The 27,010-nt window shown below is 50.2% G+C and overlaps 9 protein-coding genes across 9 annotated transcripts; 6 read left to right on the forward strand and 3 right to left on the reverse strand.

Annotated features, from left to right (window-relative positions):
* Positions 1–1,243: 1,243 nt before the first annotated feature.
* BJY04DRAFT_205601 (proteasome regulatory particle lid subunit RPN3) lies at positions 1,244–5,372 on the reverse strand (the record flags this gene model as incomplete). Its single annotated transcript, XM_073713616.1, has 5 exons — positions 1,244–1,405; positions 1,484–2,685; positions 3,327–3,447; positions 3,517–4,811; positions 4,886–5,372. The coding sequence occupies 5 exons, from the start codon at positions 5,370–5,372 to the stop codon at positions 1,244–1,246; spliced, it is 3,267 nt and encodes a 1,088-aa protein (XP_073574813.1).
* Positions 5,373–5,725: 353 nt separating this feature from the next.
* On the forward strand, positions 5,726–7,518 carry BJY04DRAFT_181125 (uncharacterized protein). Its single transcript, XM_073710166.1, has 3 exons — positions 5,726–6,064; positions 6,120–6,485; positions 6,534–7,518. The coding sequence occupies exons 1-3, from the start codon at positions 6,000–6,002 to the stop codon at positions 6,841–6,843; spliced, it is 741 nt and encodes a 246-aa protein (XP_073574814.1). The 5' UTR covers positions 5,726–5,999; the 3' UTR covers positions 6,844–7,518.
* A 156-nt stretch (positions 7,519–7,674) lies between these two features.
* On the forward strand, positions 7,675–9,848 carry BJY04DRAFT_157059 (putative transcription initiation factor TFIID subunit 12). Its single transcript, XM_073708976.1, has 2 exons — positions 7,675–9,308; positions 9,401–9,848. The coding sequence occupies exons 1-2, from the start codon at positions 7,791–7,793 to the stop codon at positions 9,653–9,655; spliced, it is 1,773 nt and encodes a 590-aa protein (XP_073574815.1). The 5' UTR covers positions 7,675–7,790; the 3' UTR covers positions 9,656–9,848.
* A 618-nt stretch (positions 9,849–10,466) lies between these two features.
* On the forward strand, positions 10,467–13,949 carry BJY04DRAFT_181130 (SMP domain-containing protein). Its single transcript, XM_073710167.1, has 2 exons — positions 10,467–11,172; positions 11,242–13,949. Exons 1-2 carry the CDS (start codon positions 10,700–10,702, stop codon positions 13,565–13,567), a joined length of 2,799 nt encoding a protein of 932 aa, XP_073574816.1. The 5' UTR covers positions 10,467–10,699; the 3' UTR covers positions 13,568–13,949.
* Positions 13,950–14,044: 95 nt separating this feature from the next.
* Positions 14,045–18,282, forward strand: BJY04DRAFT_157088 (putative cytoskeleton assembly control protein Sla2). The gene is made up of 12 exons (XM_073708977.1): positions 14,045–14,309; positions 14,384–14,430; positions 14,508–14,525; positions 14,617–14,692; positions 14,758–14,915; positions 14,980–15,060; positions 15,108–15,165; positions 15,217–15,401; positions 15,458–16,506; positions 16,556–16,705; positions 16,757–17,971; positions 18,115–18,282. Exons 1-12 carry the CDS (start codon positions 14,302–14,304, stop codon positions 18,199–18,201), a joined length of 3,132 nt encoding a protein of 1,043 aa, XP_073574817.1. The 5' UTR covers positions 14,045–14,301; the 3' UTR covers positions 18,202–18,282.
* A 518-nt stretch (positions 18,283–18,800) lies between these two features.
* BJY04DRAFT_157090 (uncharacterized protein) lies at positions 18,801–19,474 on the reverse strand. Its single transcript, XM_073708978.1, has one exon. It carries the CDS (start codon positions 19,349–19,351, stop codon positions 18,863–18,865), a length of 489 nt encoding a protein of 162 aa, XP_073574818.1. The 5' UTR covers positions 19,352–19,474; the 3' UTR covers positions 18,801–18,862.
* A 1,022-nt stretch (positions 19,475–20,496) lies between these two features.
* On the reverse strand, positions 20,497–21,780 carry MAT1-2-4 (putative mating locus protein). The gene is made up of 5 exons (XM_073708979.1): positions 21,086–21,780; positions 20,859–21,037; positions 20,735–20,809; positions 20,566–20,685; positions 20,497–20,505 (listed from the first exon to the last, which is right to left on the reverse strand). Coding segments are annotated over exons 1-4 (747 nt in total). The 5' UTR covers positions 21,577–21,780; the 3' UTR covers positions 20,497–20,505; positions 20,566–20,683.
* Positions 21,781–21,982: 202 nt separating this feature from the next.
* Positions 21,983–23,813, forward strand: BJY04DRAFT_181140 (HMG-box domain-containing protein). The gene is made up of 4 exons (XM_073710168.1): positions 21,983–22,275; positions 22,327–22,583; positions 22,639–23,495; positions 23,551–23,813. Exons 1-3 carry the CDS (start codon positions 22,097–22,099, stop codon positions 23,139–23,141), a joined length of 939 nt encoding a protein of 312 aa, XP_073574820.1. The 5' UTR covers positions 21,983–22,096; the 3' UTR covers positions 23,142–23,495; positions 23,551–23,813.
* Positions 23,814–24,281: 468 nt separating this feature from the next.
* Positions 24,282–26,996, forward strand: BJY04DRAFT_157200 (putative anaphase-promoting complex subunit Apc5). Its single transcript, XM_073708980.1, has 7 exons — positions 24,282–25,088; positions 25,135–25,228; positions 25,280–25,691; positions 25,741–25,864; positions 25,921–26,027; positions 26,081–26,217; positions 26,268–26,996. The coding sequence occupies exons 1-7, from the start codon at positions 24,371–24,373 to the stop codon at positions 26,983–26,985; spliced, it is 2,310 nt and encodes a 769-aa protein (XP_073574821.1). The 5' UTR covers positions 24,282–24,370; the 3' UTR covers positions 26,986–26,996.
* Positions 26,997–27,010: the final 14 nt, after the last annotated feature.

Consider the following 27,010-nt stretch of genomic DNA (forward strand, 5'->3'; position numbering starts at 1 on the left):
GCTGTCTTTTTTTTATCACGCACGTCAAGGCTCATTTAGCCCGACATCCTAGAAGCGTCTGCGCCTCTATTTACAATCCTTTGAAAACTTCACCCTCGATACACTCGTTTTAAGAACTCTTGACCGTGACACCGCAGTCAATGAACATTACTCAACCGGCGCCATAACAATGAGGCGTGCGATCGACCTCTCTCGGCCCCTCTTAGCACCAACTTATCTCAACTTATACGTCACCCGTGGACATGACATTTCCTTTTGTTGATTTTTTGGGATCACACCCGCACCTGTCATCTGCATCAAGGCAGTTCTCTTTCATTACAGCTCACGTCCTTAACCGTTTCTGCTCGCATCAACATAATCTATGCCTGTGGTCAACTGGCATCTACATCTTATCCGACCTTCATATCCCTTATCCTTTTCTTCTGTGTATACTTGGAATAGGATCCCGCTTTGGTTTATGCTTGAATATCATTTGTTTTAAAGCGGCTTAGTCCTTTTAATCTGATTTGGTCTGTTCCCTTTGCGTTCCTCTGCTTTTTGGTCAGTTGAATACCTACCTATGTTTCCCTTTTGTTCTTTGCTGTCATTGTGTCTATAGAAAAAACTGATAGAATAAGTACAGTCAGTAGAATTTATACCAACATCGCGTTGTTTTCTTGGAAGCCTCGCTGTAAACGTGTGTTAGGCCGTTGTCCGGTTCGCCTACAAGCTCCGTCCCTTTATATGAGTCCCAGAACAAGAAATGGGCTCTCGAAGACGATATCATGAGCCTACTTGGAAATCTCACAGTGATCTATTTCAGAAGAAAAGGCACAACATCTTGCGCTATAACCTGATCTAAAATTTCCTGGTCTAAATTCTGTAATATACACGTCTTCCCAAATGCCTAGGTTTGAGAGGCGTCGGGGGATCGATATAGCAAAAAGGACGGATGATATAAAAACGTGGGAAAGGGTACACAATATAGCCAAGCCAGATAACAGATAGTACATATAAATAAGGGAAGAAAACTACTGGTACATTGATGGGTAGATGAGGGGTTGGCGAATGCCAGATATCGATGGATGGAGGTGGAGAGCGAAGTCCATCTAGGTATGTAGTGAGTGGTGACGTGATTGGGCCATTCTTAGTTTTGAAGCAGGAAGATGTGGGTTTTGCATCTGCGCAGCGCTTCGTCTAAGGAGGAGGGAGGATTTCGAGCATTGCACTATGTCTTTTGATAACAGATGAAATTGGCGTGTATTCATTTCCTCCGGTTCATGGTCTTCACACACATCTCGATTAGACCGGCCTTGGCTTCGCCGTCAGGAAAGATGCTGATGGCTGCGATGGCCTTATCGGCGTACTCTTGGGCTAGAACACGGGTTTGTTCGACGCCATTGCTGCGGTAGACGAGGTCGCGGGCCTAATTAACTTGAAGTTAGTTTGTCTTTGGTCTCCGTGACTATTTTGTAGTCCTTTTAGAGAAGGGACTGGAGTATACCTTCTGAACGTCCCCCTCTTGACTGAATTTACGTCCGACCAAAGGGCCTAATTCAGGATTCTGCTTCCAAGCGAAGAGCAGCGGGGCTGTCGCGAGTCCGAGTTCTAAATCTGCACCGGCTGGTTTGCCCAATTCCACACCGCTGACCGTGTAGTCGAGCATGTCGTCTACGAGCTGAAAGGCTAGTCCGAGGTTGCGGCCGTAGGAGTAGGCAGCCTCAACGACCTCGGGCGTGTTATGTCCGAGAAGGGCAGCTGCACGGCACGATTTGCTGATTAGACTGGCTGTCTTGAGGTAGGTTTTCTGCAGGTAGTATGAGATCGTCTCGTCGGTGAAGGCGGGGTTCTTCTCGTCCGCGGCAGTATTCTTGAGCTGCATAAACTCGCCCTCAACGAGGTTGGCGATGACTGTAGCCAGGAGTTCTGTGACCTCGGGATCTCGTAGGCGCGCTAGAGCGACGGAGGCACGGCCAAGGAGGAAGTCGCCAGCCAGAACAGCCATTTTGTTTCCAAATTGAATGTTTGCGGAATTGGAGGAGCGGCGGGTGATGGCGTTGTCAATGACATCGTCATGGAGGAGGGAGGCAGTGTGAATTAACTCAGTGATCTCGGCGAGCCGACGCTGAGAGGGAAGGATGTTTTCATCACCAGTAAAGTCGTGTTGGCCCTCCGCTGATGCCGAGGAGGATGTATACCGGTCCAAGTCTGGATTGGTATCAAGAAGGACGGAAGGAGATGTAATAGGATCATTGACTGTCACAGTCGAGCTTTGGTTTGCAGCAGAAGTAGCACGATGATCCGCCGGCGTAGTCAATGCCGTTGCCTGAGACATCAGCAGCACCAACATGGGACGCATATGCTTGCCCTCACTCCGAGTATAGTATTTGGCGACCTTGTCTAGGGTGGGATGGCCAGATCCAAGTAGCTGGCGGATGTTCTTCGTGAGAAATTTGAGTTCCTTGCCCACGATTCTCAACGGGTCGACCGATATGGCGGGAGGAGCTTTCGGCAGGCCCTTGAAGAGTGTCTGGGCCGCAGAGACGGCAGCGCCAAAAGGCGGAGCATCTCTTCGTCGAGAAGGATGGTATTTGCGCGTTTGAATCGGAGTTCGGTCAAGTAGGAGGTCATGGCGGAGACATTGCCAGCATATTGAGGTTGTCGGCGGAGTGACGGATGATGCGAGTACCAGCTTGCGAGCTGGGACTGTACGAGCTTTCATGCTCAATGTCGACAAGCTAGGGAGAAGCAGCCGTTACTGCAACATACGCACTGGTAAAATAGACGAGGAGGACCAGATCAGCGGTTGGCAAGTAGCAATAGCAACTCTTGACTCGCGTTGGCGTGGAGGTCGAGTCCGCAAATCTTGGAAGTTTTTCTCCGGCGGGCGGCGGACCTCCAATCGGGCCGGATCGGGAGGCTGGACTCTGGACCTCAGGGCCTGTCCGCTAACTGCTGTACTATACCTCATCACAAGACCATATACTCTACTGAGCTTACGGATTCAAATTACGTCGCTGTAGTAGCTTTCTTGTCTAGAAATGATTTGCGCGAGTACAAGCCCTTTCGGACACAGCATGCATGCGCCCAAAATGGAAGAGCGTGATAGACGACAGAAGCAATGTAGCTGTCCTCTAAAACAAACGGAAACAGATTCAGTAGATATAGGAAACAACGAGCATGTGGAAAATGCTCCCACACGATGCCCGAACTATGGAATTGCAATAGAAACACAAAATAGAAGGCACGCTACCGTCTCCGGATAGAAGGGCCGAGTAGAATTGGGGCAGCAAATCGGCGTAAGCACATCGCCAGCCTGGAGACTTAGATAGCATCAAAGTCTCCACCTGCATCCTCGTCATCGATGTCTCCTTCCTGGATCTCCTTGGCTAGCTCTTTCTCGCGTTCCCTCGCTTCCTGTGCGCTCTTCAATTCAAGACGATGCTGATTCATTGGGAACCGCATGGCCTACAGGGAGAAGATGAGACGTCAGCTTTGAGTCTCAGATGGGCAATAGCAATGTGTGGAAAACTTTACCTTGACACTTTCGTCGTGCAGACCCAAGCATGCCCTGATACGCTCATGAAAGACTTCACCAGGCTCCCGTGTGGCATATATATCTCCCACCTCCTTGCTCTTCATGAAACCTCGTTCATGGTCCAACGTAGCTTCGATGACGCCGTCGCGGATCGCCTTGGCAACAATATATTCAGCAGACTCTTCGCTGTCTAGGCCGAGACGGAGGCAAATGTCCCGAAGAGAGATGCGAGAGTAAGAGAGTGACATCATGCGGATGCCAGTCTTGATCACGTTCTGCCGCAGGCGAAGGATAAGAGTGTATGTGCCATCCTTCCGGAAAGTTGCGCTGTATGTGTTCACAATGTTCAAGAACCCGTCCAAATCACCAACACTCACAGCTTGCACAAGTAGGAAATAGGGATGCAATGCCCGTTCAAGTGCTGCCTGCCGGAATATAGCACGGTCAGGGATATCACCCATCAGGAGCTCAACAACCACAAGTAATTTGTGTGAAGCCTGGTAGAACCCGCGTGCGCTGTGGCTCGACGGTGATTTCCGGGTTGCACCGATCAAATGCCCATGGGCCTCGGTATACTGCAATTGGATAGCTCGGATACGACCCAAGTAATATAGGTAGCGAGCAATCTGATTGTTGGACGCAGAGGGGGGGAAGTGGTTATGTGAAATCAGCAAGTCGGCTTGCGAGATATGAGAAGTAGACAGGTAGTTGCGGAGGAGAAGTGTCATCACGGTAGCCTGCGTGTCCACATCCTTTCGCAAGACGGCTGTCCGAAGGGCAGCAAGGAGTGGTTGGCGAATTGATGTCACTGTTGCAGCTGGGGATGGAGGCAGAGGGGAAATCTGTTCGAAGAAAATGGAGTAGTAGAAGTAGACACGAGCGGCAAGAGAGTCAAGTGTCCGGCGGTTGAGCACCCGGAGTCGTTCGATCAAGCCGGTCGAGAACTGGGCGCCCTTCTCAATCTCCTTCTTGTCATACAGGAAGATCTGGACGAGAATAGCCAGATAGATATCAACCTCGGGAAGGACCTCCTTTGTAGGTGACTTGATTTTATCATTGTCAACGTCCATGCTTGAGGCAGTGGCGCCCTCGAAAGCAGCCGCTTGATCAATCGCACTTAGCAGGAACGAAGCAGTAGCGCTTGATTTCGGGTAGGTGTCAACGATGACCTCTGCGAGTACGTCCGCCGTGATCTGTTTGCGCATCGAAGATATCGACCTCAAGACGCGCAGTGTAAATCTGGGATCGAAATGGGCAACAGCTCGTTCGAGAAGAGTAAAGTTTGTCTTGATATCTGAATTGCAGCAAGAAAAGAGCTTGTTAGCTGATACACCACGTATCCAGAGTACGGACGCACTGATAACTAACCTTGAATGGCCTTCGCCTTCGGATCAATCTCTGACTCAGGCTCCTCGCCCTCGGCACCCTCCATGGCTACATCGCCTTCCTGGTCCTTGCTCTTGTCGCCGGGCACCCTCGAGCCCTTAGTGGGAGGCACTACAACAGTCATTTTCTGGTCACCTTTCCGGTCCTTGCTGGTGTTGGATGAGGATGTAGGCCCACCTGCCGTATCCTCTCCCATCTCGACATCTTCAGAGCCATTCACTCCATTCTTCGTGGGATCGGTGCCGTTAGTATGCGGCTGGTCTCGCTGTTCTCCCATACCGGAGTCTGATGCTGTGTTCGACGAGGCAGCTTTTGTGGTCTTGGTCTTGTTGGCAGCGGCGCGAGCAGGCGCCGGCTTATCCTTATTGGAGCTCGAGCTTTGCGAGCCGGAGCGTGTCTTCTCACCGTTAGCAGACGAAGAAGTATCGGACTTGTTGTTTGATCGCAAAGAGCGTCTCTCAGCCGGCATTTTCTTTAGTTCTTGAGTGGCTTGAAGCTCAGGTGAGCAAAACGGGGACCGCGGTACCGGAAGGAGAGGAAGGGGTGGCTGCGAACAACAATCGGAGGCGACTGAAAACAGGCCCAAAAAGCACAGAGTACAAAAAATATAACCGAGAGGCCAGAAAGCCAGAAGACCGATGAAAGATAGAGATTGATAGAGTATGAAGAGGTGGTTGATGGGGTGGTGATGTGATGTCAAGGCTGGCCTCTGGATGGCCGATGGACAGCAAGAGAACCAGCACAGGAAGCTTAGTCAGTATCAGCTCGGACAAAGCTTACCAAGGGCGAGCACCAGCCAGCTCTGACCTCAGCTGCAGAGCCGATTCAGAACAAAACTTATGTGGAACAGCTTTGAAACTTGAACTGAAGGTTACTGGAAGTACTAGATTATATCTTTCGAACAGATTGTGGCCTGGGTGTTACTGGCGTGCCTTCTTTGCCTCAGACGAATCGGCCTGCAAACATACCTACCGTCAAGAGCCCAGCAGCCCAGCCCAGCAACAGACCCCCTCCTTGGCAAAACACGCGACCGAGTTACTGTTTACTACACGCGGACTGCGCATGCGAAGCCATCAGGAACCAAAAACCGCAAAGTATGTCGCTTTTGGAAAACCACCTGGAGCAGATTATGCTTTCGTCGAATGCGATCGCAGAGCTACCGTAAGATGCCTTCTTTTTCTTAATCAGTTTTCGAGCATGCTAATCAGACACTCAGTTTCCCCCCACCACGGATCTTTACAAATGCTCTCCTCGGTGCCCACGATATCACCGCTCTAATACGTGACACAGAAGCTCACGAACGGGCATTATTCCAGAGCAACCCATCCGCGAAATCGAGTAGCGCCCAGAGAAGAGCTACAAGACGAGCCACGCAATTCCAGACGGAGGGAGAGGCGGAGTCTATGGCAAGTCGGATTTACTCGGCTCGAGACAACAGGAATCAGTCGGCCGTTGCCCGAGTCCTCGGCTCCGATATGATGGAGGAGATTAAGCGTTCTGCGAGAACGTCGGGCAATGGTCCCCGAGGCGAAGTCAACGTCGATGTTCTACTCAAAGGAGCCGAGATACTCTGTAATGTCTAGTAAGTTGAATTCCCTCACTCAATAGTCGCCATCTGACAGTCAAGAAGTCCTGTTGCTGGTGCCCAGGACAAGATTGCTAGTCTCCGCTACCGTCATCGACTTGTGTCGGAATCGATTATAGAGTTAGAAGAGCGAGTGGCTAGGAACACCGCAGAGCTAGAGAGCATGAGCCACTCTTACGATGACGGATTTGACGATATAGACAATGCAGGTCTCTCAAACTACGAAACAACCGATATCACCGATGCCGACATTGACCGAGAGGTAGAGGAAATTCGGGGCATGGAAAGTAAAAAACGGAGCCTGGAGAACCGGGTTAATGGTATGGAGCGTGATTTGGGAAGCCTCATAGGATGATGATACATCCAGATCAACCATCCCATGTTGATACCATACCATACCCCTGGTGCGCCCTTTGACCTTCTGAGGGGCACGAGCACTGCCCAGCCTTTGAAGCTCTGACCGTGCAGGATTCCGGTCATATCTCTGGCGTAACCGTATGGTCCCAGGACTTGCTCATACAAGTCTCAAGATTGGCGAGGTTGTCTCGGAAGAGTCGCTCGCCGAGGTGGGGGTTTTATGGTGAAAGGAACTTGTCATGCTAGAAGCTTCACGGCTCGCATCGCAGATTGACCGCAATCCTATAAGCATTGGTTATCTGTGAGGCTCTGAAAATGGGAGACAATAGCTTCGGTGAGGCTAATGCCCTCCCATATGACATTAGTCCGACATCACCAGGCACTTTGGTCTAGTTAATGGTCTACTAGAAGTCGTTCCAAGGTCAAGCCGCGCGTGACTCGTCGCATTGGAGGTTTATGCGAAACATGTTGAAATAAACAACAGAAGATATGTTAATCTTGTGCGTGTTAAGCTATGTCACGGTACAATAATAGGATTAATGGGAGGAATGGGAGGTGTCGTAGATGCCAAAAAGTTGGTCTTCTGGGCTCTGGGGCCTGGCACCGTCGTGGTAGTGCCAAGCCTGAGGCTCTGGATGTCGAGAACATCGTCTCATCCCTCCCATTATCTACCTCTGTGTCAATCAGCGTTTCACATCACTCCAACTGTTAGGCTATCCCGACTCGTATGAGCCTATCGCATTGCTACTTTACAAAAACGATCTGTCTAGACTATAATATTGGGCCTTCCGCTTCTTAACCTTTCCATAACCTCCACGGTCGTGGGGCGGCCAGCCCACTCTGATTCCTCCTGTTAACCGTCGACCTCTCACTTGATCCTCACTTCACTATCCGAACGAACATCGGCCATCACTTGTCGGAACGAGACTCCTAATACCTGACGTGATGGACGGTACTCAAGCCCCAGGACCTCAGCAAGTGGTGCCACAGCACTCAAATCTTATTCGGACGGACCAGGTGCAGAAGTTACCTCACCTCAACGACCAGCAGAAAGTCCAACACACCCAGTTGGTACGAAACTTTTGGGAAATCCTCAACAGCCGTGACCCACAAACCACTGAATACCAACAAGCACATTCGAGGCTATCACAACTTTCACAGTCTCTAATGAAGGGTATGCGGATGTACCAGCAGAACCGTCAGATACAGCACCAGCAAATGCAGGCTGCGAATGCGACGGCACAGGGACAGCCGGCCCAACGAACGCAGTCCGTCAACCCGCAGAATTTTGCCCAACTTCTCCCTCAGATCCAGCAGAAAGTCAACTCATTACAGCTTTTCCTCCCTCCGAACATCTCAAGCGAACAAGCAGCGACATGGCTTCCCGAAGCCAAACTCCGGTACGGGATCGCGCTTCAGAAACAAGAAATTGGAAGAGTGCGCTTGAATGAGCTTCGCCAACAGATAACCCAACGCCAGAATGCAGGCTCCTTATCACAGGAGGAGATGCAGGAGTTCAAGACTCGTCAAATCCAGGCGGACAAACTATTTCGCGAAGGTAGCGAATTCTTGACCAAATTCAAGGAACAACAAGATGCCTTCAAAGCGCAACAGCAGCAGAGAGCGGGTGCACAACAGAACGCAGGCCAACAGCTTCCACAGCAAGGTGGTGCTAGGCCGGCCGTCGCCGCCCCAACGGCTCCTGCTGGTTCGACAGCTGCACCTACAGCCGTCCATTCCGGACAGGCACCGGCGCCAGCTGCTCATACAATCAATTCTGCCGTGAGCGCTGCGCGAAACCAAGCTGCTCAGGCTGCAATGTCTCCGACTGGCTCGCAACAGACTCCAACCAATCAAGGAGTCGCTTCTGCACCTGCTGTTAGTACTGGGACTCCGCAGCAGCAACCCACGCAACCTCAAGCCCAGGCGCAACAGGCGGGACCAGCGTTTAATCAAGTACCTCCGTCGGACGGCTCTACTCCCACTGCATCCAATGCTGCGAACGTCCAGGGACCGCCGCGCCCTTTGTCTCAACAGGCCGCCATGGCGCAAGCTGCACAAAGCTATTCTAATAACACAACTACCAATGGCGCTACGAACACAGCTACCGGTCAGCAGCAAAACATGAATCAAACTACTGCCAACAGCCACGCCCACCCACAAGGTTATATGCAAAACCGGTCAACAGAAAACTCAGCAAGGAACGTCAATATGGTGATTCCGAAGAATTTGAATGTCCCCCCTCCCAAGCCAGTCTCCATGGCTCCGGATAGACCAACACTGTCTAGCGGCCCCAGCCACGGCGCTATGGGTATGATGGGCCAACCCGCAATCCAGAAACATCCCGGTTATGTTCTTGAAGGCGAAGGACAGCGCGTTCTCAGCAAGAAAATGCTCGACATTTTAGTTCGCCAAGTGACCGGTGGAGGCGAAGGCGAAGGTCTCACTCCAGATGCTGAAGAGGTACGCTCCTTCTGGTCCACGATTGCCCTACCCTCTCTTCGTAGACTGGGCTCAATATTCAAGTTGCACTGATTAACGAACTGCTTCAATAGTTCATACTTCAAATGGCGGATGATTTCGTTGACGATGTAGTCACCGCTGCCTGTCGTCTTGCTAAGCTCCGCCACTCGTCTAGTCTGGAGATCCGAGATATACAGCTCGTTTTGGAGCGTAACTATAACATGCGTATCTCTGGATTCTCAACAGACGACCTTCGTACCGTCAAGAAGCCGCAGCCTACGCAGGGTTGGACGCAGAAGATGTCGGCCATTCAAGCTGCCAAAGTGACTCAAGGCAAGGCAGAGTGAAAGCCACTGTCACGGAGTGAGCGCTCTCTGCCTTTCTTTCTTTTCAATATTTTCAGATTCATCTTCTTCAGCAGACGCTGTTGGTTATAGGCGCCTAACCCATGCGCTGCTTCTCCATGTCACTCTTTTCTAGGGGACATTATTCTCACCACCGTCGTTACGCACTTCCCATCAGCGCCGACGTTTGACTGGTATTCTTTTTTTGGATGCCGCTCAAGCCTCATCGAAGACCGTCTACCCTACACCAGCTTCTAAATTGTGCGTGATATTTGGCGTTTTTTGGGGTGGCCTGCCTTCCTTTTCTCCTTTTCATGGTGTAGCTCGAATTATGGTATACCCACATTGGTATGGTCTGGTGGATTCGGACGCGGGTTTCGGATGATATATGAGCGTTAAAATTTCTTTCTTTCTTTCTTTGTTTTTTTTTAGCAAAAGGCCAGATTCAATCACTGTCGATGTATTCCAACCACTCATCTGTATGCCAGTTTTGACCTTGAAGCGCGTGGACGGCCAATCGATCTTGACGGAGATGCTGCGCTTCTCCAATCAAGTCACTTCCGGAACCACAGTAGCCGTGCCACAGCAGATGAAACCTCCATCCCAAGACAGAGTGCAAGGACACGTAAATATTATTGTAGTAGAAGCACTTGATTTATTAGCCTGTGTTTATAGTGTAGCATGTGAGGGGAAGGAAGGTTGGTGAACGAGTTGGAAGGTAAATAGGTAGGTAGGCAGGAGGTAGTTATTATCAAACGGGGTGTAACGTCATCATCTGGCTGGTGAGGTTACTCTGGCAGGAACAACTCCAAACAACCTGCCCTCGGGTGTCTCGTGTCCTTGTCAGCTCCAGCTGAGCAGCCCACTTCCGCTTCTGAGCACTTTTGAGCCAGATCTCTCTCGCTTCGAGTCCCCTCGTTTCCTCTGCTGTTCTCATAACCCCCTTATCGCGCCCTGCCCAATCGCCCTACTGGTTACCTCATGATGCGCCAGCCGATGGTCGCCGCGGAGCTCTCGCTGAATCCCGTCTGATACACCGGGCTCCCAATGGGTCTCTTCAATATTTTCGTACTCGCCTATGTCCTCGGGGGACTTACCTTCATTCCCCTAGTCCTATTGCTATTCATCCTCTACTCCTATCTTGTTCTTCCGCCAGCTTCCACGCGACCCGAGCATTCGAGCGACTTTGTCGATACTTCAATTCGTCGATCAAACGACGACCAATACAGCCTCAAATCTAGAACCGATGAGCTAGCGGAAAAGTTCTATCGCACACATGATACGGATGTCGCTGCGGGATATTTTGTAGTTTGTCGTGAATATGTGCCTGGTGGTGTCAATGGAAAACCCCCCGAGAGGACTACCCCAGCGGGGGAAGTCATCGCCGCGGAGAGTCCAAGCGTCTACCAGGCAATGTACAGGAGCCTCTTTGACCGAAAGCCTGCCCCGACAATTGAACCAAACAAGAACCCGGCAAAGAATAGCAGACGAACGCGGAACATGTTCTACATTGTGCTTAGGTGCCTACCCTGATCCTGTCAGCCCCTTCGAAATGGTCGTTCTTGTGACTAATGCTCGTACCAATCTAGACATGGTCACCTAATGCTCTATGATGATGCGAACCAAGTGGAGGTTAGATATGTTATATCACTTGCTCATCACGACGTAAGCATTTATGGTGGTGAAGGGGAGATACCAGAAGGCGAACTGTGGCTGAAAAGGAATGCTATCAGTCTCTCGCGTCGGCTTGAATCCCTTGGTGATCTCGGAGGACCGACTCCTCCGTTTTTTTTCTTCTCTGAGAATCTATCTGAGAAAGAGGACTTCTACTTTGCTATGTTGCATAACCAAGCGAAAATGGGGCAACTGCCCGATCGACCACCCAGGCATCAGGAGTTCGACGTAAAGCACATAGTCGCACTAGTTCAGCGCTTGCATTCTTCGGAGGAGCAGCTGCAAACCAGGTGGATTAATGCCGTACTGGGTCGAATATTTCTTGCCCTGTACCGAACGCCAGAGATGGAGGAATTCGTCCGCACCAAGATTATAAAAAAGATATCCCGCGTCAACAAGCCGAACTTTATCAGCAAGATTGGGCTTCGAAGTATTGACATGGGCAACGGGGCGCCGTTTGTCATTAATCCAAGACTCAAAGATCTTACAGTCGACGGAAATTGCTGTGTTGAAGCAGATGTTCAATATACGGGGAACTTTCGCGTTGAGATATCAGCCACCGTGCGCATCGACTTAGGGCAGCGCTTCAAGGCGAGGGAGGTGGATATGGTTCTGGCAGTGGTGCTGAAAAGGCTGGAAGGACACTTGCTGATTCGGTTTAAACCTCCTCCAAGCAACCGAGTCTGGATCTCATTTGAGACGATGCCTAGCATGGACATGGATATCGAACCTATTGTCAGCTCAAAACAAATCACGTATGGAATCATTCTCAGAACTATCGAGAGCAAGATCAGGGAAATGGTAGCAGAAAGTATTGTTCTACCGTTCTGGGACGATGTTCCCTTTCTGGAGACTCTGGCGCAGCGGTTCCGCGGCGGGATCTGGCAGCTAGAGCGAGAGACTTCAGAGCCAGATTCGACGGTTGAGATCCCTGATGAATCTGGAGCCCGTCCTCAAGAGACAGAGCCACCCAAAGAAGATTCCATCAAGATATTGAGGTCGAAAGATGATCGCACCATGAGTGCTCCCGCTCTATCCGAAGCTGCAAATGATTACTCTGTGAGATCCCGCAAGAAGTCGGAGTTTTCTAAAGATCTCGACAAGGGCTCTTCGGCTACATCGTTTTCGTCGAGTGCAAAGACTACAAGTTCGCCACCTCGCGCGATCCGCACTCGAACTTTTTCGCATACTGCTGATCCTGTGCTGACTGCTGACCATGGGAAGATGGATGGAATTTTGTCTGACTATAAGAGTGATGAGAAGAGCCATGCGACCAGTGCTATGATCGAAATATCTAGCCGTTCCCCCCCAGCCTCACCGAACAGAACACCAAACAACTCACCTCCATCTGATAACCCCAGCATCTTGGACTCTGTGTCCCATAGTCGTGAATCCTCTATTGCAGGATCTATTAGGGATATGGAAGATATCGGTAGTGGCTCGCTCAAGCGTCCCTCCTCTGCCCATATGAGTGAAGCATCCCTCACCACCCGAAGTGTGGCCAGTCGGTCAAACTCGTCCCTTAGCGGCAGCAGCAAAAATCGGCGATCTTCTACAATAGAAGGTTTGGTTCGCCCTGTACCTAGCTCTGTACCTCCTGATAAAAAGCCGCAAAGCTCGCTGTCGCTTGGTACAGCGGCCTCCGCGGCGAAGAAGTGGGGATGGAATATGTTTGTTAAAGGGGATTCTAATGCAGCCCAGGGCGCAACCCGACCTGCAGGTACGCCTGAGGAGCCGATTGGGCGAGGACATCCGTTACCTCCCCCAGGTACTCCGCTACCCAGGCCTGCGAAAGTGAACAACAACACCAACAGAGCCCCCGCCCCAGTCCCGAGGCGAAAGCCTGTCCCACCTGCAACGCTTCCGGAGCATGACATATCTGAAGATGGCAGAAGGCATCCGCCTCTGAACTCAACATATCATCGGCGGAAGCCAGCATTTGACATAGACAATAATATTGCTCGACCAGATGAATTACTTGTGATCGAAGCGCCTTACGAGTCGGCGCCCAATAGCCCGGCCGACTACACGTCTAGTCCAGGCTTACCAGGACAAAACACTGTTGATAACTCCAGGTGGTCAGCAGAGGACGTCTCTGAAGTCAAATCACGACCGAACGATCTGGGAGAACATGATACCACACTCAATCAATCGCCCGCGCTCAATCTCTTGGAGAGTGAAGAAAGTAACCTTGCCGAACTTCATACCGCCAATAACCTTTTGCTTCGAGATGTAGAATGATGGCTGACAGCGGATTGTTCACGACTACGATGGTTACAGCATAAAAGGCATGCACACATTAGCTTTTGTGTTTACGGTGAAGGGTTTCTTCCCGAATAGAAGGTCTAGGAGCTATGAACAGACATAGCAATAAGACTATAGCATGTGGTTCTCTCTTGCTTGTACCAAACCTACTATTATCTATCTTACTGCCTGGCGTATAGCGTTGGGAACGCTGAGTTGGTCTGGAACCGCAGCCTGATTAACCCTTAATGGAATTTAGTGCTATTTGAAGCGCGAGGATAACTTCTCGAGACAATGGACTCTGTCGCTTACCATAGTCAGATTGTGGATCAGAGGCAATTGTACGTAGTCGATGATTATCGGAGATAATGAACTAGAACGTACTACCTAAGTTAACTACTTTGACTTGGAGATGACGAAGCAGTGGACGCCAAGACCCGCGGAGTTGGGTGTCTGTCTGTATGGAGATAATGGCCCAGGCGTCAGCGTTCCCCGTCCTCCTCATCGTCATTTCATTTCTCCCTTCTTGCACTGTATAATAATTATTCAATCTTTCGAGGGGAGGCGTTTCCTTTCTCCATTCTCTTTCTACCTGCGAAGGTTTAGCATCGCAATTGCTTAGTCTCTCTTTCTAGCGCGCGACCCCCTCCTCTCCATCTTCCCGCAACTCCCGCAACACTCCACAGTCGTCTGCTGTCCTTTGACTCTCGGAGGTCACCGTAGCCGCCAAAATGAGTCGGTAAGTGTTTGAGGAGACTGGATTATAAGCGAGTGCTTTTTCAAATAACCATGAGCTGACACACACCCCCGCAGCACAGAAGCTGACCTGGCGATAAACATTCGCAAAGCCACCAGCATCGGTGAGTATTGCGCGATTGCTGTGTTCATCCTAATTAGAATCTGGATCATTGTTGAGCTGACTACATTTAAACTGCAGAGGAAACTGCCCCTAAACGTGCGTATTCACCTACTGCCTTTCGATTCGGCGGACATCCATCTCGACATATACACAAGGCGAACGGTGTCGGCTGATCTCGTGCTTTTAGGAAAACATGTTCGGAGCTGCATTGTGTACACATGGGACCACAAATCATCCGCTGCGTTCTGGGCCGGCATGAAGGTGTACGTTTGTGTATAGTGCCTCTCCGTCTCGGTCGCCGCGCGCTGACTCGCATTCCTCTCCATAGCCAACCTGTGCTCGCCGACGAAGTTCAGACATTCAAAGCTCTTATCACGATACATAAGGTCTTGCAGGAGGGACATCCAATAGTGATCCGAGAAGCACAGCAGCATGCGAACTGGATTGATAGCTTGATGAGGGGCGTTGGGGGAGAAGGCATTCGAGGTACTTGTGTCCCTTCTCAAACTTGAGGGTGAGGTTCTGTCTCGCTGACTGATACGGTGGCTAGGTTATGGCCCTCTTATTCGAGAATATGTGTTCTATTTGGAGTCCAAGCTAGCATTCCACCGGAACCACCCTGAATTCAACGGTACGACTACCCAGGAACCTTACCCGCTTCTGTACTGAGCTTGTTAGGACTGTTCGAGTATGAGGAGTACATCAGCTTGAAGACGATCAATGATCCTAACGAAGGGTAAGCATATCTATAGACATCTCGCTAGAGTCTAAGCTGACTTTGAGGTAGATACGAGACGATCACCGACCTCATGGGCCTGCAAGATCAGATCGACGCTTTCCAGAAACTAATATTCTCTCACTTCCAGTCCGGAACTCACAACGAATGTCGTATCTCCGCGTTGGTTCCTCTGGTGCAGGAAAGTTACGGAATATACAAGTTTATCACTAGCATGCTACGGGCAATGCACACGGGTAAGTTTTCGTTACGCACGTACTCTCGTGGTTTTATGGATGCTGATAAATCTCAGCGACGGGCGATGCCGATGCACTTTCGCCGCTGCATGGACGCTATGATGCCCAACACCACCGTCTCGTCCGATTTTACTATGAGTGCTCAAATTTGCGTTACTTAACTAGTCTTATCACCATCCCGAAGCTTCCACAAGACTCCCCCAACCTACTTGGAGACGAAGAAGAACGACCAGCTCTACCCAAGCGGCCGACAAAAGAAATCGAGGCTACGCCCACACCTCCACCAAAGCCTGTGGCTGCTGAACCGGAGCCAATCAACGACTTCTGGAGCACAGAAGCTCGGCGTCAGCAAGAAGAGTTTGAAGCGGAGCAGCAACGTCTTCAGCAACAGTGGGAAGACCAACAGCGCCAGCAACTAGCTGTCCAACAGCAGGCCCAACGCGACTTTGAGGAACAACAGCGTTTGCAGGTGGAGCAACAAAGACTAGCTCAGGAACAACTCATGCGGGAGCAGTATCAGAGCCAGACCCAGGGTCGACTAGCCGAGCTGGAGCGGGAGAACTTGAACGCTCGCGCGCAGTATGAGCGCGACCAATTGATGCTACAACAATACGACCGTCGGGTGAAAGATCTTGAAGAACAGATGAGCCAACTGACCTCGAACCTGAATTTACAGAGCGCCTCCAAGGACGAACAGATTAGAGCTCTTCAAGAACAGGTAAACACCTGGAGGAGCAAGTACGAGGCCCTTGCGAAGCTCTATTCCCAGCTTCGCCAGGAACATCTTGATCTGCTCCAGACAACGAAGAGTCTGAAGCTGAAAGCGGCCTCTGCGCAGGAGGCAATTGAGAGGCGAGAAAAGTTGGAGCGTGAGCTTAAGACGAAGAACCTCGAGCTCGCTGACATGATCCGCGAGCGAGACCGTGCTCTACACGATAGAGATCGTCTGACCGGGACCAACCAGGATGAGCTTGAGAAGGTCAAGCGTGAACTTCGCCTCGCTCTTGAACGTGCTGAGAACGCTGAGCGCCAGAAGGGCACAGAGATCTCCTCCTTGCTTTCTAAGTACAACAGAGAAATGGCCGATCTGGAAGAGGCATTGCGGGTGAGTTGTCATGGTCTTCAATTTAAGACATCCATTAACCGCGCTGTAGAATAAAACACGCGCCCTGGAAGAATACAGCGCAAATAATGAGTTGCGAAGCGGTGACCACGACCTTGCACTGCAGGAGAAGGAATCGGAGCTCGAAGCGATGCAAGCTGCTATGGATGAAGCTCTTTTGGAGCTGGAGGAGTTGAAGTTGGTGCGTCATTCTGTCCGAGGCGCGTTTGACCAAGACTAACTTGTCGTATAGAACCAAGGCGATGCCGATAAAGCGCTGGACACCCAAATTGACCACGTCCTGCTCGGTACCGTGTCAAAGATCAACGATATCATTGACTCCGTGCTCCAGACCGGTGTGCAGCGTGTTGACGATGCACTCTATGAGTTGGATTCGAGCATGCAGGCTGGTAACCAGAATGCCTCCCCACCATACGTGCTTTCGCAGATTGAGAAGGCATCTGCGTCCGCGACAGAATTCTCCACCGCTTTCAACAACTACATTAGTGACGGACCCAATAGTCCTCATGCTGAGATTATTCGGACTGTCTCTAACTTTTCTGGGGCCGTCGCTGATGTTCTCAGCAACACAAAGGGATTGACTCGCTTTGCTAATGATGACAAGAGCGCTGATCAGTTAATAAACGCTGCCCGCAAGTCCGCCCAGGGCACTGTGCGTTTCTTCCGAGGACTTCAGTCTTTCCGCCTGGAAGGGTTGGAGCCTGATCAGAAAGCCCACGTTGTCCTCAACAACAACTCTGAGGTGCAGAGAGATTTGCAGGCGCTATCGAAGCTCGTGGATACTTTCGCACCAAAGAGCAGTCGACTTCAGACTAATGGAGATCTGGGCGATCTCGTGGATCAGGAACTTACTAAGGCTGCGGATGCAATCGATGCCGCCGTTCAACGTCTCGCGAAGCTCAAGAACAAGCCTCGCGACGGCTTTTCCACTTACGAACTCAAGATCAATGACGCAATCTTGGAAGCTGCTATTGCTGTTACTGGTGCAATTGCTGAACTCATCAAGGCGGCTACAGAGTCTCAGCAGGAGATCGTTCGCGAAGGGCGCGGCAGTTCTTCCAAGACCGCTTTCTATAAGAAGAATAACCGATGGACGGAAGGCCTCATCTCGGCTGCTAAGGCCGTCGCCTCTTCGACTAATACTTTGATCGAGACTGCAGACGGTGTAATCTCTGGCCGTAACTCCCCCGAGCAGCTAATCGTTGCCAGTAACGATGTCGCCGCTAGCACCGCGCAGTTGGTTGCTGCTAGCCGCGTTAAGGCTACGTTTATGAGCAAGACTCAGGATCGTCTGGAAACTGCCAGCAAAGCCGTCGGTGCCGCTTGCAGAGCCCTAGTTCGCCAGGTGCAAACCATCATCGCTGAGAAGAACCGTGATGAGAATGACGCCGTGGACTATTCCAAGCTCAGCTCGCACGAATTCAAGGTGCAAGAGATGGAGCAACAGGTACGACTCATTTATTCTGTCCCTTGACTATTTCCATTGTTACACCAAAGCATTGACCCCTTGGAGACTCTCTTCTTTCTGGGGCTCCTTTGTCGCTACCACACGGTAATGATGAAACGTTCACTAACAAAGCTCCACTGTAGGTCGAAATTCTGCAACTCGAGAACTCCCTTGCCCGTGCCCGCACTCGTCTCGGAGAAATGCGCAAGATTTCGTATCAGGAAGACTAGTTCAGGTATTCGTGCGGCCGAGGAACTAGGCGTCGGTGGCGGGACACGATCCAAAGCCTGACAGCTCTAGCGATCAACGATCCACACTTTCTGCTTTTATTTTCTCCCAGAAAACCATAATGGGACTGTACTTCTTACTCTCATTTCGCTTGGCCTGTTTTAATGTCTTTTCTGTCCCGTTTATTTTCATTCTCTGTGAACTTTCTTATGTCAATAGTTGGATATACCAATTCGTACGAAGACCTCGTCCTTTCCAGTAACCCCTTCCCAAACGTCACTCCACTCTGTTACTTGGACTACCTAAAGGCTAAAGCCCCGCCCTCTTTCAGTATGACCCGAGCCCGCGCTAAACAAATCCTTCAGAGGGTCCTTTGTTCCGGAGTGCACGGATATGGAGAAAGGTTCCCTTGGATCAACACTGCTGGGTCCGATCGCCACAGAACCTCCAAGGGAAATATGGAAAAGATAAGGAATGCCTGGAATGTGTACAGGACTAAGCCAACCACGTCTCGAAGTCCTCTGGTCCTTCCCCCATAAAGACTCGTTCGCGGAGCACGTCTCGAATAGCTGGGTGATCCGGTTAGAGTCTAGACTCCGCTTGTTGAAAGCTGGGAAACACCGATTTGTGTTAGCATTCAGATTTCAGACCTACAGCAAAATCTTATCGTGACTGCTTTGGCAGCCGTGCTTTGGTGTAGTCACGTAGTGTCATGGCAGGTTCTTTGATCACTGCAGTTTTGTTTTTGGCACTCATGGCAGCTGACTCGTCAACAAGGGCCAATTCGTGACGATGATATAGGAGATCGGATCTTCGGCCGCGGGGTGTTACGCGGGGTGCTTGGGTGTCGTTCTCGATGACGGGGCGAGCAGCTGCAGAGCGAGGGAGGTTAGATTCTAACTTTATAAATTGACTAGCAAGCCCATACCTTGGTAGTATCTGTTCTTGACTTCCGTGAAAAGTCGTATCTTGTAACTCGGCCGCCTTGTAGTCAGGCGACGCAAGTTCATGCAGACTTCCGGAATCGGCTGGGCGTATTTCGTTCTGACGTCTTGGCCTGCATAGCGCATTCGCTTCTCCAATGGATTCTTTGTTCTCGTGCCTCGAGGTTTCTGGTTTCAGTATGCTGGAAATGTCGCGGCACGCTTGCATGCTCGTACCTGGCCTCAAGACTGCAGAAGTGCCAGCCACGCCGTTCGCAGCTCTTTCTGGCTTGGTTCGTTTCCTGTCGCCTGTGTAGCAAAGAAAGAGGGGAAGCGAGGGCGGATATGTGCATTGCCGAGAAATCAATGGGGCCCATCCTGTGTTTTTCGAATGGGCTTGATCGAGGATCAGCGCCTTGCGGCATGGGCTCGCTCATACCACCAGTACTGCTGCACGCTCCCTTGTTTCTTTGATTTAATCGACAGTCGAGACTAGGCTGATAGTCGCGAAGAGACTCGGCATCGTCATTTCGTTTTCAGAGCTACTGATCTCGAATTGGTTGGGACTAAGGAGGTTGGAAGATACGCAGGAAAGAAGGTTGGCTGCATTGTAGTGTCCTACCAGTTGTGTTCCACAGCACCGCCGAAGCTCGAAGCTCAAGTGCGCGTCGGGTACTTGCCTCGCTCTACTCCTCCATTGTTCCTGAACCATACACTGAGCCTGCCTCGCGGTCATGGCAGACCTTTATTCCATTGTCTAGCTTACGTTACTTCTTACGCCTGGCACTTTCCGTCATTTAGGAAATGGGACTCTTGATGGATGATATTGTACTACTAGTACTGGCAAGCGATAAAACTGTTTGGAGTCTCCAGCATACTGTAGAGCTTGACGCTTGAAACAGCCTCCGAATTCAAACAAACTTGCGGCGACAACAGAAGAAGGTCGAAAATTGATAGAAATGATCCAATCTAATCGCAGTTCCGTGCTCCATTCATTTAATCCGTCGTCACGCCCGTCCACACGATCCGCAGTGAAAATCCGTCCCTATTTTCAATACTGATACAGTGAGAAAGGGACCCGTCGCCACGAACAGAAGGGACAAGCTGCCAGATTGATCGAAGGATAATGAAAGTCAGATAAGGTTTTCTGGTGTGAGAGTAAATAATGAAGAGAAACACTGAGCAATAAATCCAAGCTGAGTAGGAAATGGTACAAAGATCAATGAAATGCTGACTAAATTGAGACATCCAAGTCGACGAGAACAGTCTTAATGGTCTGTGGTGTTCAGCGTAGAGAAGCTAATGCCGGTGGTCGCTCCCACATAAGCATTATCGTTCTCTTAGCCGATCGAGGGTCATGGGCGTTGCAATGCAACCGTTATCCTAGACAATAACATAAGCCATGGCTCGGGGGTAACGAAAAGTATGAGAAGAGAGAAATACCCGAATCGACAGTGCCAGTAGACATGATCATCCGCGAAGCGCTTCACTCAAGCACCATGGATTGAAGAAAAGTCGCAGCTGACAGAAAGCGCATGTTCCCAGCGTACATCAAAAGAACCTCTGGGGATATGTTAGTTTCGTCCCATCGTAAAGATAAAGGAGTGCTTACACTGGGCATTGTCCATGAGAGCAATGCACTCCTTCATGGCGTTGTAATATCCTCTGTTCATGGCCAGCCAGAACCCTGACAATACATTAGATATCGTCGACATTTCTCGCATCGGAGCACTTACAGAACCGGCGCACTTCGTCTGCATTGCAATTGAGAGCTCGGATAATGTGGGCCTTCTCCGCATCGGTCATGTTGGGACGACGATCCATAACCTCATAACATATCCTTTGTGCGAGCATTCGGTTTCCCTCACCACGATGATCGAGCCTCAGGAAGTTGACCTTAGCGGCGACGACCTTACTATAGGAGCATTAGTATCTTGAACAACAGCATGGGAGCTCGACTCACGTCAGATAGTACTGGTTAAGACCAGTCCTGAAGATGTAGTGGTAGCCATAATGCGCGGTGAGTCTGGCAAGGTGTTCGTTGGCAGCTCGTTCCGCAGCAACCAGGGTCTGATGAAGTTTGAATATCTTCTCCCCCGGGAGTGCTCTTTCGAAGAACGGGTTGAGAATGCTAACAAGCTCGATAGGGTGACCTTCGAAGTCGGCAACAGTTGGGTTAACACGGCGGGCAGTCACGATGGCTTGAATAGCAGGCCCGTGGCGACGAACAAGGGCTTGGGCAGGGGCGTCAAGCCTAGGTACCCTGTGCGAAGCATGAAGCAGATTGCCACCATTGAAAAGAGCAGAGACCTGTGCCATTAGTCGGTACATGTTGCGATGGCCGGCGAAAGAAGTCTTGATGTAGATCGCCTGTTCTCTGCGCTCCAAGGGGAGGCCCGCGTTGTCGATGGTTGCATCAAGAAATCTAAATATGGTCTGGCGATAGGCTTCCATTCCGAAGAATTGAGAGATGAGGATAGATAGACTAGTCGATGGTGATGAAAAGGAGTTTTGCTTGGATGGTAAGAAGAGAGATTGAAAGGCAGAAGGGTAGATGAAGAAAGAAGAGTTGAAAATGTGAGAAGTGAGAAAAGTAGAAGATTATGTAGAGCTGAACTGAAGCGTTGTGATCTTGTGTTCTTCCTATTTCGGAAACAATAGAGCCTATTAAGCTAGTGAATGTAGGAATGAATCTGATGTCTCATTATTCACTCGCGCTGGGTCACCCAACAAAGAAATGACCAGCCTCCAAAGCCTAATGGAACACAACACTCATTGGTCATGTCTGGTTGAGTCTTTCATGTCAGTTCATACTTGAGCCTGGTCCTCCCAGATGTAGTCAGACCTTGTCTTTGAATCGATTTCCCCTGTCTTTCTTCAGTTCCCTACGAATGTTTCTGGATAACACTCACCAAGATATGAGCCCCAGCATCTCGTTCCCTCTTTACAGCATCTGAAAAGAAAAAAAGACAAGATGGCCACCGTTTCAATAGCCATGAAATCCGCAGCACAATCCGCAGACAACCTCACGGAGCTACTTTGGCAAGATGCTTTGCGGCACCTCGAATCCACGAATAATGAAGTCCTTCTACCTACCAACGTAGTAGACATCATCGGCCAGGATAACGTGAACAAGATAAAATCTCGTCTCAGGTATATGCATCAATATCTCGTCCTAGATGTTAATCTGACCAGTCATGACAGTGCTCTCTTGGGTGGTCCAGTCGTATCCTTCGTGGATGAATCAATCAATGCTCTTCGTGTCATGCGAACACCGCAATTCTCAGGCACATCAATCTCTGTTGCTTCCCACCACACTGATGAAACAACGATCAAATCAAGAACAGCCGCTTCGAAGCCTACGAAAGTCCCCAGACCACCCAATGCCTTTATCCTCTATCGACAGCGTCATCACCCTAGAGTGAAGGAGACATTCCCTGACCTCTCAAACAATGAAATATGTAAGTTCAGTGTTATCGATGATGTCACAACCGATAGGCTAAGCAATCGACTCAGCGGTGATTCTAGGAAAGCAATGGAGAGCGGAGCCTGAAGAAGTCAAACTACACTTCAAGGGCCTAGCGGAAGAGTTCAAGAAGAAGCACGCCGAAGAGCACCCTGACTACCAATACACCCCACGAAAGCCCTCGGAGAGGAAGCGCCGTGCGACTTCTCGCCCATCATCCAAGCCCACGAAACAGTCCATACCCTTCGAATCTCCTTCCTCAATGACCGCATCATCACCAACCGCACTCACCCCTCCGTTGGGCTCGCATGTGCAAGACAATCATGCTAATGCCGCAAGGTACTTGGATCCGCTTGATGGTCTGAACGTGTTATTTGACAGCGGCGATTTTTCTGGAGGCCACACCACTTTTGACACAAATTCATTCGATACGCTTTTTCAGCAGGCTCAGAGCGACTATGACAGGGCTTCGCTGTTTCCCCAGCTGAGCATCCATGAGCAGCCCTTTGGGGACTCATTTGAGTTCCCTGATTTCGCTGCTGACTGCTTTTGAAAGAAGTGCTTTCGTCCTGATCTCTTCTCAGCCAACTGCATTAGCGCTAGCTCCTATGCACCGTGTTTCAAATTGCAAAATCTTGTTTTTTTTTTTGTTATCGGATCAATCTCCTGAGCGCTATTTCCCTAGGCAGGTCACAGCCTCTACATACAGTGGTGTTGTCTCATCGCTTGTCACCCGTATGTCCAGGAAAGTGTACGTGCTTTGAAAGACCAAGTTCGTGCAAACGGCGACGATCATACTTACAACATCACTCGTGAGCAATTGCTTCATGAGATCATGCTTCCAACTGAGCTTCGGGGCGCTTTTGCGCGAGAAGCTTCACGAAGTCCATGCAACCGAGATGAGAAGGTGAGATATGTGCCCATGCCACGTTGTCAAATGACGCAAAACTAATCCGCTCTAGCTGCTAGTCTCTGGAAAACATATCGTCCTATGACATGCTGGTTTGAATTGCAAAGCATGTAGCTGTAACTTTTCTCGAGAGTACAGCATCTCTAAACCCGTGTCACGGTTTTTGAATTAGTCTTTCCATGCTTCGACTCACTGGCCGGATAATGTAGTAGCCATAAAATAGCTTGCTTGACCTTGACGCCCCTCTGGAGTAGTGTCATGGACTTGATCTCAGCGGTTTCTAGATAACATCTATGCTGATCTTGTTCTTAAGCGATACACTGTGGAAGTAACCCAGCACCGCATTCACGCAGTCCGGTTGGTCAATATGCACCGGTAGCTACAGCGTTCGAAGGAACGTTATCTTAAACTTGCGCTAGAAGATGACGGCGGATAGGATAATTGATTCGCAAAAAGAGAGAGAGCAAAATAAAAACATACAACAGTTGGGATTCGCATGTGGTCACCCACCATACTACTAACCAACCGGCGTGAGGCTTAAGTACGGCTGAGCGGACGGGAAGCCCTGTTCTCCTCACCCTGTGGTCGTATGTACCAATATATTTCTTTTTTTACTCTATACCCACCACAAAAAAGTCATCATAAACCTCTTCAGTCGTTGTGTCGACTCACACATCTTTCTTCAACCACTTGAACTCGCTCGCACCTTACGGGCTTATGCAAAACTGGGTGATTACTTGTCTATCTACCCCTCCGTTTATATCTACGCGTCGTTCACGCGTCGCTTCGTCCTGTAACCTTGGTTTTCCTGCAGAAATCCAGAAACGAAACACAATATTGTCGAGATAGACAATGCATGATCTAGAGCTGCAATGAGTCGTTATCTCACACCATCAAAGGTCGCCTTACTATGTCTCATCTCTATCTATACTGAAGGCGTGGTGCCGAACTCAGCCGCGATCCATGTCCTCTCCTTCGTGGTTGCTCATCTCAGTCCCCTAGGTGCGGGCGCGTCTCCCTCCTCTCCAGAGGATTGGGCAACGCAGTATTCGGTGTCCATCAAAGATCTTGAAAAGGCACTGATAGCCCATCCCTCATCTATACCGGGACGGTCAACCTGGGATTTGTTCCTCCGGAAGCTCTGGTCGATCGATTCATGTGATGCATTAGAGCTCTTTTTCGCCGAGATCTCTACCACTCTTGCGAAAACTCGTGAAGAGCAGATCAGAGAAAGAGATGCTGGGCTCGCTCCAGAGACTGGCTGTATGCGCCTCGCGCGATGTTCACCCTTGGGCGCTTTTGTCAGGCGGGCTCAGCTAGAGTTCACCAGGCTGCAATTCCACGACTCGGTGAAGCTATGGAAGGGCTTTGTAAAATATCGCCTTCCAACATACCGCACCTGGGCACGAAAGAACCCCTCTGACGAGCAGGCTTCTGTTGACATCAACCTTTTGGAGCTTGGTCTCGATACGAGCAGTCACCTTGCTCAGGTAGCGTACGGAAATATTGAAGGCGATGAAGAAGACGATCGCTACGTCAGCATCAAGGAAGTGGAAAGGCTCCTGGAATTTCAGATCGGCGAGCTGCAGAGTAAACTTCCTTCCCGCGTCGGCCTGTATGTCTCTAACGTATGCAGGATTTGGTGGAAGAGTCCCGGAAGGAGTGAAAGTACAGCTGAAGCGCATCATTGAATCCGGCGTGACATTACCTAACCTGATACACTATTTGAGGTAAGCTGCTGTTTCAGTGATAAATCATATGCGTATATTGACCATTGCTAGATTTTTAGATGCTTGGAGGGCAGGCGACTACCCGTCATCATTCGACAACCTCCATCGCTACTTCGACTACACGATGCACAGCCGTGACAAAGGCTCCTACCAATATGCGCTTCTCAACCTCGCTATACTGCAAGCGGACTTTGGGTGCTATAGAGAGGCAGTATCTGCAATGCAGGAAGCCGTTGCGATTGCGAGGGAGTCTCACGACATGAACTGCCTAAACTTCTGTATGAGCTGGTTATATCACTTTGGAAAAGCATTTCCAGAGCTCAGAAAAGACGTTGAGAATACGGGTATGCTCGGAAACGAGAAAGAGGGGCTTGCTTTTCTTAAAGCAAAAGCAAAAGAGACAGAAATGTGGGGGTTATTGAGTACAACTCTCCTGAGTGAAGCAAAGCTCGAGCTGCAGAACGTAAGTCTTCTGCATCTATTTTTTTTTAGCTCGCGACTGACGTCCAAAGGGCGAGAGTCTAGCATCCTCAATCGAAAACATCGTTCGAGCCTCGCATCTGAACGTCACGAAAAACCCCGTGAACTCCAACGGCCCGCAGCTCTTACTTCAGACTGCGCTATACTCTAGAATAGGTCAACCCCTCTATCCTGGGCTGCATTGGTGCGTTGCTGACATCTTGAATTTCCAGGAGTCACACACCTCGCCTGGCTGAACAGCGAGATATTTCGCCATTGCTACCGGAATAACGCGCCGTTTGAAGACTATCTAAAAAGCACATTCCGGAGCTGCCAACTAGTAAGTCAGGCTCCGGGCCTGAGTCACATTGCCATTACTCACACCTTCTGAAGCTGGTACAACAGGGTCGCTATAGCGATGTCGCTGCTCATATGGCTGAGATGAGTCCAGAGAGGTTTCGATCGCTGAAGACGAGTCAATATTGGGCATTCTTCTCCGGGGTCCTCCAGCTCAGGCGCAAAATCTACAAGTAGGCTTGGCTCCACCTTCTTATTTGTCCTACCTAACAAATTTTTTAAGCGACGATCAAGTATCAGCCAACTATCTGCTTTCACAACTACAAGCGATTGATCTTCCGGACAGCGACCTCTTCTTCCTCCTATCTTTTCTCTCCGTCGAACTCATGATCCGTCAGAACAATTACTCGCAAGCGTTAGAACTCATTGAGAAGACCGCGCAGTCAATCCACCAAGATAACTTCGACATTCAGCCTCAAGTCAAGCTGCTCTGCCTGAAAGCTCGCACCTTTGAGAAAATGGGCCAGCCTCAGCGCGGCTTCTCCCTCGCCATGCGAGCCGCAAGCATCGCCCACCGCTCGAGGTTACTTCCGGGTCTGTGGGAAGCCGTCTGTTCATTGGGAGGTGTGCTCCTGAGCCTCAAGGAGTTTGAGGCCGTCTCCATTCTGATCGAGAGTATTATGCCCCAGATCCTAGAGTCGAATGATTGTGACCTCGCGGCGTCCGCGTACTCCCTCCTGACTGATGCGAACATGGGCATTGCAGGCAATCTATGGAGCGAGGGCAAGAATAGCCCAGCGAAGAAAGAATATATTAACCGTGCTCTCGGGTATCTCGATTGTGCTTATGATCAGTACGAGGAGATTGAGGATATCAGAGGGCAGTGCGAGATGATGGCGAAGAAAGCCACTCTGATGCATCTTACAGGTGATTCAGTCCTCGCCAACGATTACGCCTCCAAGTATCTAGACCTCCAAAAACAGAGAACTTTGCATGCTTGAATGTATCTATCAGCTGACCCTGTTA

The sequence above is a fragment of the Aspergillus karnatakaensis genome (genome assembly GCF_047715665.1).
Source record: "Aspergillus karnatakaensis strain CBS 102800 unplaced genomic scaffold BJY04scaffold_8, whole genome shotgun sequence".
Lineage (NCBI taxonomy): Eukaryota > Fungi > Ascomycota > Eurotiomycetes > Eurotiales > Aspergillaceae > Aspergillus > Aspergillus karnatakaensis.